This window comes from Chlorocebus sabaeus, chromosome 18 (genome assembly GCF_047675955.1).
Source record: "Chlorocebus sabaeus isolate Y175 chromosome 18, mChlSab1.0.hap1, whole genome shotgun sequence".
Classification (NCBI taxonomy): domain Eukaryota; kingdom Metazoa; phylum Chordata; class Mammalia; order Primates; family Cercopithecidae; genus Chlorocebus; species Chlorocebus sabaeus.
Genome location: NC_132921.1, coordinates 73,458,743 through 73,474,043, shown reverse-complemented (window position 1 = coordinate 73,474,043; position 15,301 = coordinate 73,458,743). Strand labels below are relative to the sequence as shown.

Sequence of the window (15,301 nt, the reverse complement as noted above, 5' to 3'; positions counted from 1 at the left end):
AAACGTACACAGATTTTGAGGGAATGGTGTAATGAAACCATCTGTACCTGTCACCTGGTTTCGGGAACAATTACTAATTCCCATCCACCCTTCCTTTTACCTATGCCCTCGTCTCTTTCTGCTTCCTCTGGAGTATTTTGTGACAAATTGCTGACAGTGTGTCATTTTTTTCTATAAATATTGTAGGAATTATTCCTAAGTGTTTTTTTAAAAGCTCTATTGAAATAAAGTTAACTAAAAATCACCTGTGTAAAGTGTACAATTAATGGTTTCTAGTATATTTACAGGGTTGTACAACCATCACTATAATTTTAAAACATTTTGGGCTGGATGCGGTGGCTCACACCTGTATTTCCAGCACTTTGGGAGTCCAAGGCAGGTGGATCACCTGAGGTCAGGAGTTCGAGACCAGCCTGGCCAACAGGGCAAAACCCCGTCTCTACTAAAAATACGAAAATTAGCTGGGTGTGGTTGGGGTGGGGGCTTGTAATCCCAGCTACTTGGGAGGCTGAAGCAGGAGAATTGCTTGAACCCAGAAGGTGGAGGTTGCAGTGAGCCGAGATTGCGCCATTGTACTCCAGCCTGGGCGACGAGCAAAACTCCATCTCCAGTAAAATAAAATAAAATAAAAACGTGGTCTTTTGTGCCTGGCTTATGTTCACTTAACATAATGAACAGGATTGATCCAAATCATGGCAGGTATCAGAACATCATTCCTGTTCGTGACCAAGTAAATGTGCCATTGTTTGGCTATTCCACATCTTGTTGATCCACCCATCAGTTGATGGCCATGTGGGCTGTTTCCAGTTTTTGGCTATTATGAATAATGCTGCCATGAACTTTGGTGTACAGATTTTTCGTGGTCATGTTGTTTCTCTTGGTAAATACCTAGAAGTGGAATTGCTGGGTCATATTGTATCTCTAACTTTTTGAGGAACCGCCAGGTTGTTTTAATTACCTGTGCCATTTTACATTCCCACCAGTAACGTGTGAGGGTCCCAGTTCCTCCACATCCTTGCCAGCACTAGTCACTGTCTTTTTTTATTACAGCCATCTTAGCTGGCGTGATTTGGCATCTCACTGCTGTTTTGATTTGCATTTCTCTAATGACTGGTGATGTTGAGCATTTTTTCATGTGCTTATTCCAATAATTTTTTAATGTAAAATATGGTCCTTTCCTATTCCCTATTTCTCTCCTTCTTTTTTCTTTTTTTTTTTTTTTGAGACGGAGTCTTGCTCTGTCACCCAGGCTGGAGTGCAGTGGCCGGATCTCAGCTCACTGCAAGCTCCGCCTCCCGGGTTCACGCCATTCTCCTGCCTCAGCCTCCCGAGTAGCTGGGACTACAGGCGCCCGCGACCTCGCCCGGCTAGTTTTTTGTATTTTTAGTAGAGACAGGGTTTCACCGTGTTAGCCAGGATGGTCTCGATCTCCTGACCTCGTGATCCGCCCGTCTCGGCCTCCCAAAGTGCTGGGATTACAGGCTTGAGCCACCGCGCCCGGCCTTTCTCTCCTTCTAAACACAAAATGAAATAGAACAGTTTGAGAAGTATGAAAAGATTATGTACAATAGTATGGTCACAAGATGATCATCTTGTTTCAGGGGTCCTAACTTTTTACTTGTCTTTGAAATTTATAATGTTTTAATATTTGTTTAATTAACACAGATGGTGTGCTGTGGCTTATTTGTGCTACCATATCCTTAGCTGCAAAGTTAAAGAGATGGATCTAAAAAGCATTTGACAAGCTTTTAGCTATATTTAAATTTAGTTGTTTCACTGAGTGTACTAGGTGATTATAAAAATTAGGTTTCTCATCATACATCAGTACTTCACTTAATATCTATGCAAGCCATTTTCCCAACACAGGTGATAGAACTCAGTTATTTAAATGAGCATTTTTAGATGCTATCTTAGTTTGCTATTATGTGAGCCATATTGTCTGTTAAGGTAAATAGTTGCCTGTATTTATCTATTGACTACTAATACTTTCATCTTAGTTCAGAGGGCCAGAATTATACCAGGCTTACATTAAATGCTAGAATAGCTTAGGGTTATCATGAGTCAAACAATTATATTTACACAAAACCCATTCATTGTACTGCTGACTTAAAAATTAACTATGGATTTGACTGATCAGTTTGGGCGTATTTCGGTGGGTAAGCTGTTCTATGTTCATTTTTTAGGTGCTGATGTTGCTAATGTCTGTAATGAAGCTGCGTTGATTGCTGCAAGGCACCTATCAGATTCCATAAATCAGAAACACTTTGAACAGGCAATTGAGCGAGTGATTGGTGGTAAGGAAACTGAACATAACTCAAGTAGAAAGGCTGATAAAATGAATTTGAGGCCAGGGATTTCTCTGGGCAAGAACTGAAAGCAAAGAAAGTGTATCCGCCCAGCCCTGGGGCTCACCATACTTGTGTTCTCTTGGTGTCACGGCCCCTCCCATGCCTCCCCTGCCTCTCTTCCTTCTTTCCCCACCATCCCCTGCCACCTGCCCTCTGCATGGAGGTCTGTGGTGCTGGGTGAGTTTGAGATGGCAGCTCACAAATGCTTTGCTTACACAGGCAGCCAGCGGTGAGGTGTCTACCCATGAATTATACCAATCAAGTTTGTTAAAAAGCTCACAACCTTCCTGTTTACAAAAGTTTCATCACATGAGTTAGAGGTGCTCTGTGCTAGATACAGGTGATGGTTGTAAAATACTGTAACAGCCTGGCCCGGTGGCTCACGCCTGTAATCCCAGCACTTTGGGAGGCCGAGGTGGGCAGATCACGAGGTCAGGAGTTTGAGACCAGACTGGCCAACATAGTGAAGCCCTATCTCTATTAAAAATACAAGTGCAGGTGGTGGCGCGTACTTGAAGTCCCAGCTGCTTGGGAGGCTGAGGCAGGAGAATTGCTTGAACCTGGGAGGCAGAGGTGGTGGTGAGCCAAGATCACACCATTGCACTCCAGCCTGGGCAACAGAGTGAGACTCCGTCTCCCCCCCAAAAAATAAATAAATAAATAAATAAAATAATAATAATAATAAAATAACTGTAACAGGCGTGGAGCTGGCAGTGCTTCCTCAGGCAGCACAGGGGGAGCACGCGTTTTCTTAACATTCCGTAAGGCTTCTGATTATAATCCCCAAAGGCACGTAGCAATTCAATTCCTCCGGCATTCAAAGGAGGGGGTGCCCTGCGCCAGGCAGAGTTCCACAGAAGAGGAGGGGTGTGCCCCGGCCCAGGACAGAACTGGGTGTGGCCTGGAAGTGACCTGGCAGAATGGACTTGAGGCAGGCTACCTACCCTGTGTGTAGAGAGGGAGAGTAAACTGGTCAGTTTTGGAAAGCCTTGAATGTTAAGCTCAGAGGCTTTTACAATTTTGTCCTATGGCCAGTATTGAATTAAGGTGGGTTTTTTTGGGTTTTTTTTGTTTTTTTGAGACAGGTTCTCATTCTGTCACCCAGGCTGGGGTTCAGTGGCACAATCTCGGCTCATTGCAACCTCCGCCTCCAGGGTTCAAATGAACAGCCTTCTGAGTAGCTGCTATTACAGGCACCTGCCACCACGCCTGGCTGATTTTTGTATTTTTAGTAGAGATGGGGTTTCACCATGTTGGCCAGGCTGGTCTCGATCTCCTGACCTCAGGTGATCTGCCTGCCTCGGCCTCCCAAAGTGCTGGAATTACAGGTGTGAGCCACTAAGTAACATAATGACCAGTGGTATTTTAGGAGAATGAATCTAGCTTTAAAGAGGAGGGTAGCATCTAGAGGCAGAGAACCTTGCAGTCATCACTGTGAGTACCGTGAGCCCACCGCTTAGCATGGGGGAGCACCAGTGACAGCCGTAAAAGAAACGAGGACAGACTTGAGAGACTGCAGGAGCGTGGGGCACTCACAGAGGCAGCTGGCTCGTAAAGAATGAGCAGTCCTGCCTGTGAGCCGGGGTAGTGTATGCGTATGTGACTTGGGAACAGTCAGTGGTGGTCCCAGGGTGTGCCAAGTGGAGTGAGGTGGGCGATTAGGGCACTCGGAGCCACTTCCCTGGGAGAGAGGGAGTTGCAGAGGAAATGTTACCCAGTGCCCACATTTGGTACGAGGGGAGAGGTGTGTCAGCAGGGTCACAAGTGATCATGGTGTACCATAAGCACTGAAGGTGCGTCAGCAGACAAGCGAGGAAGATGTGCCAGTAACAGGGACCTGTAGGCTGGAGGGGACAGGAGATGAGGTGCCAGCAGCAGGGCGAGGCACAGGGGTGTGGAGGAGGAAGAGGAACTTTGGATTTGGCAGTGAGGGTGTTAGGGTGACTTTTGACAGTTCAGCTGAGTAGAGGGTACAAAACCAGACTAGTGGGGCTTCCAGTGAGGACGTAGAGGCTGGTAGAGCAATGTGGTTCGCTGGGGATAGGTGCTCAGTAAACAATGATTGAATGAATGAATCACCAGACCTCTTATTTTATAAATTTGTTATTGAAAAGAAGAACCTCAGATGATAAGAGTTGTGAATGGAATGAAGCAAAATATAATAATTCACTGTAGAGACAGGTGAAAACTGTGTATGCCTTTTTTTAGGTTAAGGAGAATGATCAGAGGGGTGGGGAGCAGAGCAGGCAGCCACCCAGTCGCAGGTTTCGCTCTGAGGCAGTTGCTGGCCCCGCAGGCAGCGTTGTGTAGTGAGATAGGCACTGAGAAAATGAATGACTCCTGAGGTGAACTGTGGGGAAAGGCTTCTGTTTTTACAGATAAGCCAGAAGTGCTCATCAGGCAGACAGACTTAACTCCTGTTTTGTAACTCCCTGCCCTGTGGCATGTGTTTCTGTTGGGTTGTGTCATTGGGAACACAGCTTTTGTTTTTGTCTTCCAGTTTCCTTAACATCAGCTGAGAAATTTTTTCAGGTGGATTACCATGAACACGGCAAAACTACTTTTGCCACTGTGTGATGATTTGTTTAGTACAAATAGCGCAGGTAGTTTTTACAGCACAGAGGTACGGATCCAGGCCAGAGAAGAACCCTGCTCAGACTGGAGTCCGGCCAGCACTGTGGTGGACGTGGGCTCCAGCATGGGTCGTGTGGGCCCTGTGTCTCTGGGGTTTGCCCTCTGGGTCTGCTCTGCCACTTCTGTGGCTCGCTGTGCGCCCCAGGGCCGGCTGGTTAGGTGAGGGTGCGCCAGCATCAGCCTGGCTGGCTCCATGTGGGGTAGCTCCGGGTCTTGAACTGGCTCCCTGCTTTCTCAGACTCTTCTGCCTTCCAGCAGAATGGACAACAGGTAGTGTCTTACGGCAGGCATCTTCATGTGCCCAGTATTTGATAATTCTGAACACCTAGACTATGCACTGAAGACCTTTCCGGAGTTTTGGTTTCTGTAATTTTGTGTGTTTTAAAATGACCTCAATGCTGAATTTTATTTTACATTTCAATTTGTTTCCCAAAACACAGGGTGTGTGGCTTAAAAGTGAGAAAGCAGGCCTGGGGATGGGGGAGTGAGTGCATTTTTGCTGTAGTTGTATTTTGAGCTTGACCTTTTGCTTTTATTCTGACATTGGGAATTCTATTTGATTTTTTTTTTTTAATTTTAACTTTTTTTTTTTTTTTTTTTTTTTTTTTTGAGACAGAGTCTCATTCTGTAGCCCAGGCTGGAGTACAGTGGCATGATCTCAGTTCACTGCAACCTCCGCCCCCTGGGTTCAAATGATTCTCCTGCCCCAGCCTCCCTAGTCGCTGGAAGTACAGGCACTCACCACCACGCCTGGCTAATTTTGTATATTTAGTAGAGACGGGGTTTCACCATGTTGGCCAGGCTGGTCTCAAACTCCTCACCTCAAGTGATCGGCCCACCTCGGCCTCCCAAAGTGCTGGGATTACAGGCGTGAGCCGCTGCGCCCGGCCTTCATTAGGAATTTTTGGATTGTGACAGGCAGACTCTCTTTCTTTGAAAGACAGTTAAGAAAATAAAAAGGCAAGCTACACCCTCTGAAAATACTTGCAGTACATATAAAGGACAATATATATGTACTGTGCATATATATATATATATATAAAGGACAATATATGTGTACTGCATATATATATATATATATAAAAAATATTGTCCTTTATATGTCCTGCAAGGACTTATATCTCCAAACCCCATTTTAGGTAAGGCAATGTATAGCACTGTATAACTGTCTTTTAATGTCAGTGTCACTAAAACAGTGGCTTGGGTTTTTTTGTTGTTATTTTGTTAGGCTTAGAGAAGAAAACGCAGGTTCTGCAGCCTGAGGAGAAGAAGACCGTGGCATACCATGAAGCAGGCCATGCGGTTGCCGGCTGGTATCTGGAGCACGCAGACCCGCTTTTAAAGGTGAAGCAGGGTGGCTGCACTAGGCAGCCAGAGCACGTGTGAGCAGCTGGTCGCTGCAGCCACTCAAGAAGCAAGATATACTCCTGCGAAGGAGAAAGAAATGGTATTTAGAAGGCTTTAGCCAAAACTTCTGGTAACCGTGGTTGCACAAACCGTCCCATAGATAAATATAAAATTTGGACAGAAAATTATTTAAAGGGACTACAGAGTATCCAAAAGCAGGCCAGAGCTGGAGGAGAGTTTGCTCCTATAAAGCAACAGCTACAGTGGATTTGAACTGGGAGCCTGTGGCTTTCTTACCTGAGGGTTTTTCATAATCTCCACACTACAGTGGTATGAGACATAGGCTTTACTATCCTGAGGTGGTAGAGGAGATAGTCCAGGACTTGAAGAATACTGGAAATTTAACAGGAAAATCCCAGAAGCAAACTACCAAGGGGCAAGGCCCGAATCTGAGTAGGAACTGCCCAAATCCCAGGCCGACCACTAAACTACACATGCACAGTGTATCCAGAGAGCCTGGCAAAAGGGTTGTAGGGACCAGCCCTACAGGGTCTGTGGGTTTTTCTCCTCGTGTGTGGAGATGAGATCGTAGAAATAAAGACACAAGACAAAGAGAAGAAAAGACAGCTGGGCCCGGGGGACAACTACCACCAAGGTACAGAGACTGGTAGTGGCCCCAAATGCCAGGCTGCGCTGTTATTTATTGGATACAATACCAGGGGGCAGGGTAAGGCATGTGAGCCATCTCCAGTGATAGATAAGACGTGAGTCACATGTCCACTGGACAGGGGGCCCTTCCCTGTTTGGCAGCCGAGGCAGAGAGAGAGAGGAGACAGCTTACGCCATTACTTCTGCATTTCAAAGACTTTTAGTGCTTTCACTAATTCTGCTACTGCTGTTTAAAAGGCAGAGCCAGGTGTACAGGGTGGAACATGAAAGTAGACCAGGAGCATGACCACTGACACACAGCATCACAGAGAGACGGTCGGGCCTCCGGATAACTGCGGGCGGGCCTGACTGGTGTCAGGTCATCCACAAGAGGTGGTGGAGCAGAGTCTTCTCTAACTCCCCCAGGGAAGGAGAGACTCCCTTTCCCAGTCTGCTAAGAAACGGATGCCTTTTCTAGGCGCTGATGCTACCGCTAGACCAAGGTCCTCTAGGTAATGGGTGGAACAGTGTAAGTTACTCACCCCAGTAGTGAGACTGTGTGCAGCTACAGCGATGAGAGTGTGGTGCTGATAGGAGGACTGGCACACAGGCCAGTGGCCAGTGGGATGGAGCCTGGAAAGTGAACCACAAACTTTTGGTTCATTGATTTCCAACAGAGGTACCAGGATGATTCAAGGGGGAGGAATTGTCTTATCTGCAGGTGGTTCTGGCAACAGAGTATTCATAGGAAAAATGGTGACCATTAACCCTTGCATCATATGCAAAAAATTATTTGAAATCATAAAAACTAAAACCATAAAACTTCTAGGAGAAAATACAGGTAAAAATCTTTGTGGCCTTGAGTATGCGGAAATTTCTTGGGACACAAAAAGCATGAGCCACAAAAGAAAAAGTTGACAAATGGGATCTCATCAAAATTTAAGACTCTCTTTCTTTGAAAGACCAGATTGAGAAAATAAAAAGGCAAGCCACACCCTCTGAAAATACTTGCAGTACATATATAGGACAATATGTGTGTGTGTGTGTATATATATATGCAGTACATATATATATTATATGTACTGCAAGGACTTGTATCTAGAACATATAAAGAACTCTTAGAGTTCAATAATAAGAAAACAACCCAGTAAAACAGTGGGTGAAAGATTTAAACATGCATTTCCCAGAAGGTATATGAGTGGGCATTAAGCACACACAGGGTATATCATTATTCATCAGGGACATGCAAATTCACCCGTAATGAGCTATTGAACATACTTCCTGGAATGGTTAAAATGAAAAAGAGACAGTCTTCATTGTTCATAAGGATATGGAGCAGTTGAAATGCACGCATGTTGTTGATAGGAATGTAAAATGGGGCCGGATGCAGTGGCTCACGCCTGTGATCCCCGCACTTTGGGAGGCCGAGGCGGGCAGATTGCTTGAGGTTCGGAGTTTGAGACCAGCCTGGCCAACATGGCAAAACCCGTCTCTGGTACAAATAGAAAAATTAGCCAGATGTGGTGAGCGCCTATAGTCCCAGCTACTCGGGAAACTGAGGCAGGAGAATCACTGGAATCTGGGAGGATCACTTGAACCCAAGAGGCGGAGGCTGCAGTGAGCAGAGATCGTGCCACTGTACTCCAGCCCAGGGGACAGAATGAGACTCTGCCAAAAAAAGGAATGTAAAGTGGTACCATTGTTTTGGAAAACAGTTTGGCAGTTTCTTATAAGTAGACAAACACTTCCATGTGACCAAACAATTCGACTCTTATTTCCCCAAGACAAACAAAAACCTGTGTCCACGCAAAGACTGTTACTACTTTATTTATAGTATCAGTAAACTGAAAATAACCCTGACTTGCATCAAGAATGAAATGGATATTTGGTATGTTTGTAGCAGTGGAGTGCCACACAGCAGTAAAAATAAAAATGAATGACTATTAATACACACAACAGTATCTATGGATCTCAAAAACAGGGAAAGAGACCAAACACAATGAAGTATGTGCCATACGATTTCATTTATTTGCAGTTCTGGAAGCTAAACTAATCTGTAGGGACAGAAAGCATGTCTGTGGTTGTCTGAGGTTGGGTGTGGAGAGAAAGACTCTGCCAATGGGTGCAAGGGAACTTTCTGGGCATAATGAGAATATTCTGTATCTTAATTGTGGCTTGACATTATGTTTGTCAAAACTCATTGAACTCTACACTTCACATGGGTGCATTTAACCATATATGTCATCTCTCAATAAACTGAATTTTTTTTTTTTTTTTTTTTTTTTGAGACGGAGTCTCGCTCTGTCACCCAGGCTGGAGTGTATTGGTGCCATCTCCGCCCACTGCAAGTCCACCGCCTCCTGGGTTCACACCATTCTCCTGCCTCAGCCTCCCTAGAAGCTGGGACTACAGGCGCCCACCACCACGCCCGGCTAACTTTTTTGTATTTTCAGTAGAGACGGGGTTTCACTGTGTTCGCCAGGATGGTCTCGATCTCCTGACCTCATGATCCGCCCGCCTCGGCCTCCCAAAGTGCTGGGATTACAGGCGTGAGCCACCGCACCTGGCCAATAAACTGAATTTTTTAAAAATTAAAGGAATTTACGTAATTGGAAAAGAGGACTGGAAAGGCTGCCGAGCATCTTGGCCTGCTGTACCCTCCTTCCTTTGAAGGAGGATGTGGCCACGTCTGACAGTGGAGTTGAATGAAGCCCGCACGCTTGCACAGCATCAGAACTGTCAGAATGTCAAGATAGAATACTTTCAATTGAGTTTTACAAAAAGACAAGAAATTGGGCTGGGCGCGGTAGCTCACGCCTGTAATCCCAGCACTTTGGGAGGCTGAGGCGGGTGGATCACAAGGTCAGGAGATCGAGACCATCCTGGCTAACACGATGAAACCCCGTCTCTACTAAAAATACAAAACAATTAGCCAGGCATGGTGGCGGGCACCTATAGTCTTAGCTACTTGGGAGGCTGAGGCAGGAGAATGGTGTGAACCCGGGAGGCAGAGCTTGCAATGAGCCGAGATCGTGCCACTGCACTGCAGCCTGGGCAACAGAGCAAGATTCCGTCTCAAAAAAAGAAAAAAGGAAATTTGCTGGGTGTGGTGGCGCATGCCTGTAATCCTAGCACTTTGGGAGGTCAAGGTGGGAGAAATGCTTGAAGTCAGGAGTTTAAAGACCATCCCGGGTAGCAAAGTGAGACCCTGTTTTTATATTTAAAAAAAAAAAAAAAGCCATTTAGAACTCGAAGGTGAAGCTGGGCACAGTGGCTCATGCCTGTAATCCCAGCACTTTGGGAGGCTGAGGCAGGAGGATCACGAGGTCAGGAGTTCGAGACCAGCCTGACCAACTTGGTGAAACCCTTCTCCACTGAAAATACAAAAATTAGCTGGGCCTGGTGGTGGGCACCTGTGATCTGAGCTACTCAGGAGGCTGAGGCAGAAGAATTGCTTGAACCTGGGAGGTGGAGGTTGCAGTGAGTTGAGATCCTGCCACTGCAGTCTAGCCTGGGAGACAGAGCAACTCAATCTCAGAAACAAAAACAGCAACAAAAATCTAAGGTGAAACTATCCTGAGAGAGAATATCCCTCCTGAGCAGTCACTGCTACTAGATCACATCCCACCAAGGCTGATGGACTGTGTGGCTCTTGTGCTTATTTTTAGTCACTGAGTTTATCTGTTTATACACAGATGTTTTGATCAAGTCTTCATCTGTAGTAGGATCTTCAACACTGTGTTTTCTACTTACCAGGTATCCATCATCCCACGTGGCAAAGGACTAGGTTATGCTCAGTATTTACCAAAAGAACAATACCTCTATACCAAAGAGCAGCTCTTGGATAGGATGTGTATGACTTTAGGTGGTCGAGTCTCTGAAGAAATCTTCTTTGGAAGAATTACAACTGGTGCTCAAGATGACTTGAGAAAAGTAACTCAGAGTGCATATGCCCAAGTGAGTATATGAAGGAGGGCATTTCCTCCTCATTTGTTCATATTTGCATGAGAAATTGACATTCCATGAATGGCTCTGAAACAATATTATTGTTGCTTCACTGTTTGAGGCTTTTTAGGCAAGGATTATCTCTTAAAAGAAGTCCATTTTTAAAGCAATTGAAACTTATGAAGAGAAACCTTTTTTTTTTTTGGAGACACAGTCTCCCTCTGTCACCCAGGCTGCAGTGCAGTGGCTCTATCTTGGCTCACTGCAACCTCGGCCTCCCGGGTTCAAGTGATTCTCCTGCCTCAGCCTCCTGAGTTGCTGGGATTACAGGCACACGCCACCATGCCTGGCTAAATTTTTTTTTTGATACAGAGTTTTGCCCTTGTTGCTCAGGCTAGAGTACAGTGGTGCAATCTCGGCTCACCGCAACCTCCACCTCCCAGGTTCAAGCCATTCTGCCTCAGCCTCTCGAGCAGCTGTTACTACAAGCATGTGCCACCACACCCGGCTAGTTTTGTATTTTTAATAGAGACGGGGTTTCTCCATGTTGGTTAGGCTGGTCTTGAACTCCCGACCTCAGGTGATCCACCCTCCTCCGCCTCTCAAAAGTGCTAGGATTACAGGTATGAGCCACTGCGCTTGTCTGAGAAACTTTTTTTTTGAGACTGCGTCTTGCTCTGTTGCCCAGGCTGGAGTGCAGTGGCACCATCTTGGCTCACTGCAAGCCCCACCTCTTGGGTTCATGCCATTCTCCTGCCTCAACCTCCTGAGTAGCTGGGACCACAGGCGCCTGCCACCACGCCCAGCTACTTTTTTGTATTTTTAGTGGAGGGGTTTCACTGTGTTAGCCAGGATGGTCTTGATCTCCTGACCTCGTGATCTGCCTGCCTGAGCCTCCCAAAGTGCTGGGATTACAGGCGTGAGCCACTGCGCCCGGCCCTGAGAAACCTTTTTTTAGTACAATATTTAAAGTTTATTTCAGGCCGGGTGTGGTGGCTTTGATACGTATTTCTTTCTAGCACCTCATTGAAGCTTTTCTAGCTGTGATTTAAGTAGATCTTTCATATCATGTGTCATTTCCCTGATTTCTTTTAGCCTATTTTAAAGTACTAAGATATGAATTTCCTCTGTAGTATTGACACATCTTTTCATCCCACTTTTCTTATCTGGAGACATTATTCAGCTGATTTTTTTCTTATAACTTTATAAGGGATTTTTCTATTGCGTATTTTTACATGAAATTTGTTTTGCTGCTCTCAGGCAGGAGGAGGTCCAGGAGTTTTTCTGGCTGTGTTTGTGAAGTGTTAGGAATGTGGTTTCCTCCCTTCGAGCACCCCTGGCTATTTTTGATCCCCACTCTTATCTGGGCCTTCTCTTTTTTCCAATCAGTTTGGGTCTTACTTTCAGAAGTCTCCTCCTATGTGGTGCTGATTAGTTTTGGGGGCTCATGGGTCCACACTGGATGAGCCTCTTCAGACTGTCCCCTGGGCCCCATGGACTCGGTGAACGGGGAAATGCAGGTGCCCTTCCGGTCTCTCGTGTTCGCAGCGTGAGTGGCATACCACCCTTCCTGGGAAGAACGTGTTGGCAGCTGGGGGTTCTGTTTCTTCAGGTCCGCAGATGCATCTTGCTTCTTCTCTTGTTTCCCTTGTACAGATAGTAATATCAGGCCAGGCTCGGTGGCTCACGCCTGTAATCCCAGCACTTTGGGAAGCTGAGGTGGGAGGATATTTTGAGCCCAGGAGGTCAATGCCGCAGTGAGCTATGATCATGCACTGCATTCCAGCCTGGGCGACAGAACAAAACCCTGTCTCAAAACAAAAACAAAAAGAAACCAGGTAGTGGCTGGGCAGGGTGGCTCACGCCTGTAATCCCAGCACTTTGGGAGGCGGAGGTGGGCAGATCACCTGAGGTTAGGAGTTCAAGACCAGCCTGGCCAACATGACGGAAACCCATCTCTACTAAAAATAGAAAAATTAGCCGGGAGTGGTGGCGGATGCCTATAATCCCAGCTACTTGGGAGGCTGAGGCACGAGAATTGCTTGTACTCGGGACGTAGAGGTTGCAATGAGCCAAGATGGTGCTGCTGCACTACAACCTGGGCAACAGACCAAGACTGCCTAAAAAGAAAAACAAAAGAAACCAGGTAGTAATGTCATACAGTTGTTGGGATCTGCATCCTAACTTTGTTGTGGGTGTTATGCCTGGGCTTCTGGCTCTGTTTCTAGTTGTGAGTTTAAAGCACCGTGCTGCTGTGGCTGGCTACACGGAGAACCCTTGTGCACTTTAGCTGGCTCGGGCTGCTGTGCAGGGTTTGTCTGGTTGAACAGCAGTCATATATAACCACTGCTAATCATGTATTTTTCAGATTGTTCAGTTTGGCATGAATGAAAAGGTTGGGCAAATCTCCTTTGACCTCCCACGTCAGGGGGACATGGTATTGGAGAAACCTTACAGTGAAGCCACTGCAAGATTGATAGATGATGAAGTACGAATCCTTATTAATGATGCTTATAAAAGAACAGTAGCTCTTCTCACAGAGAAGAAAGCCGACGTGGAGAAGGTAGGTGCCACTTGTGGGAATAATTCTTTACAGTTTTGCAAAAAAAGATTGAAGTGATAGATGGACTGTTTTGGTTGGATTGTGGACTGCAGAATTCCCTCTCTCTCGCTCACCCATAGGTCCATTCATTCTGATGTTTCATTGTCTGCTCTGTCTTCATGGGGGGGTTGCAATGTGGTGGTGAGCAGAAGTTGACACTGTCCCGGCTCCTGTGACTCTTAGGAATATGACTGAATGGTTAATGAAGTCTGTCAGTAACCACAAAGTAAACAAATCAGGACTCCCTCACCAGATAGTTCACAGTACTCCTAATGAGAAGCATGATTGCCTGGTTTACCATTGTTTTTCACCTCGAAAATAAATAGGTAGTGAAAGATGAAAGGGCAAGTAAAAGACGCAGCCGAACTGATAAGTAGGAAATTGGTGCGTGAACATCACCTTGTGGCTTGCTGATTAGTTTCCACGAGAAAGCATTGTGTTTGTCGTTGTTGTGCCTCGTTTGATAGCACCTACAAAAGTAAAGGACCCTTTCTGAACTCAGTGGATTTCTCGCATTTGGTAACCTCTTAATTTTCCAGAGTCCATGTGGAAAAAAAACTAGAATTTTAAAAAGCTTTGAATATTCTATACTCTAATGAGAAAAGCACAAATGAAAAAGCCTTTTATAAGGGATTGACACAGCTACCTAATAGATTCATTTTGCCTGCAGCCCAGGTACAGCCAGTTTCTCAAGACAGGGGAATTGCAGTAGGGAAAGAGCTTAATTCATGCGGAGCTGACCGAATGGCAGCCTGGAGTTATTATTATTACTCAAATCAGTCTCCGTGGAGACCAGGGCTTTTCAAGAACAGTTTGGCGGGTAAGGGCCAGGGAGTGGCGAATGCTGTTTGACTGGGGCGGAGGTGTGGAAGCTGTCCTCCTGTGCGAGTCAGATCCTGGGGGGGGCCACAGGACCAGTTGGTGAGCCCAGGTGGAGCCACTGGTTGTCAGAAATGCAAAAAGCTGAAAAGCTATCTCAAAAGGCCAAGCCTTAGTTTTACAATAGAGATGTTATTATCTGCAGGAGTCATTGGGGAAGTTGCAAGTCTGACCTCCAGAATAATGGCTGGTAATTACTTAACCATGCCTACATCTTAGTAGAATTGAGACTCCTCTCATCCTCCTAACTTGGTGGCCTTTCATTAGTTTTACAAGGGCAGTTTAGTTTTGGGGAAGTGTTATTATCATTTAAACTATAAATTCCTCCCGAAGTTAGTTTGGCCCACAACTGGGAAAGAGCGAGGGCAGCGTGTGAGGCTAGAAGCAAGAGGCAGTCAGCCATGCCAAATTTCTCTTCCTGTTATAATTTTGCAAAGGCAGTTTCACTAAGATTGTGCTGTTCAGTCAGCAAGTCTTCAAGAAGCTATGTTAGGCGATGCAGAAGAATCCATGCTGTCAGTTTACAAAAGTGTGCAGTGAAATGAGTGGGCGCCGGCATCCCCAAAACACCGGAAAGCAGCAGCAGGGCGTTGAGGAAGGAGAGTCCAGCGTGGGCAGAGTGGTCCAGGCAGGCTCTGTAGGAGATAGGGCCGAGGTACCCAGAAGGATGAGCAGGTCACAGAGCGGAAGGAAGGGGAAGGAGGAGTGTGCGGCGTGGAGCCCGGGGGCAGCCCTGAGCCTGCTGCAGTTGCGGGTGGTGGACCCTGTAGACCCAAGAGGGGCTGAGACAGAGCTCTGTCAGCTTAGAGGTTTGTTTTGTCAAAGTTGAGGATATACCCAGGGAAAAAGAAACACCAGTTACAGTGGGCTCTGTGGCCTTTGCTTTTTCCATAGAGAG

At 46.1% G+C, this 15,301-nt stretch overlaps 1 protein-coding gene across 1 annotated transcript in view; it reads left to right on the top strand.

Moving 5' to 3' along the window:
* AFG3L2 (AFG3 like matrix AAA peptidase subunit 2) overlaps nt 1–15,301 on the top strand; it is a 48,566-nt gene that overhangs the window by 26,914 nt on the left and 6,351 nt on the right. The window contains exons 13-16 of the mRNA XM_007974712.3: nt 2,184–2,294; nt 6,211–6,326; nt 10,734–10,934; nt 13,291–13,485. Coding sequence (XP_007972903.1) covers nt 2,184–2,294; nt 6,211–6,326; nt 10,734–10,934; nt 13,291–13,485 — 623 coding nt within the window. The remainder of the gene's footprint in view (nt 1–2,183; nt 2,295–6,210; nt 6,327–10,733; nt 10,935–13,290; nt 13,486–15,301) is intronic.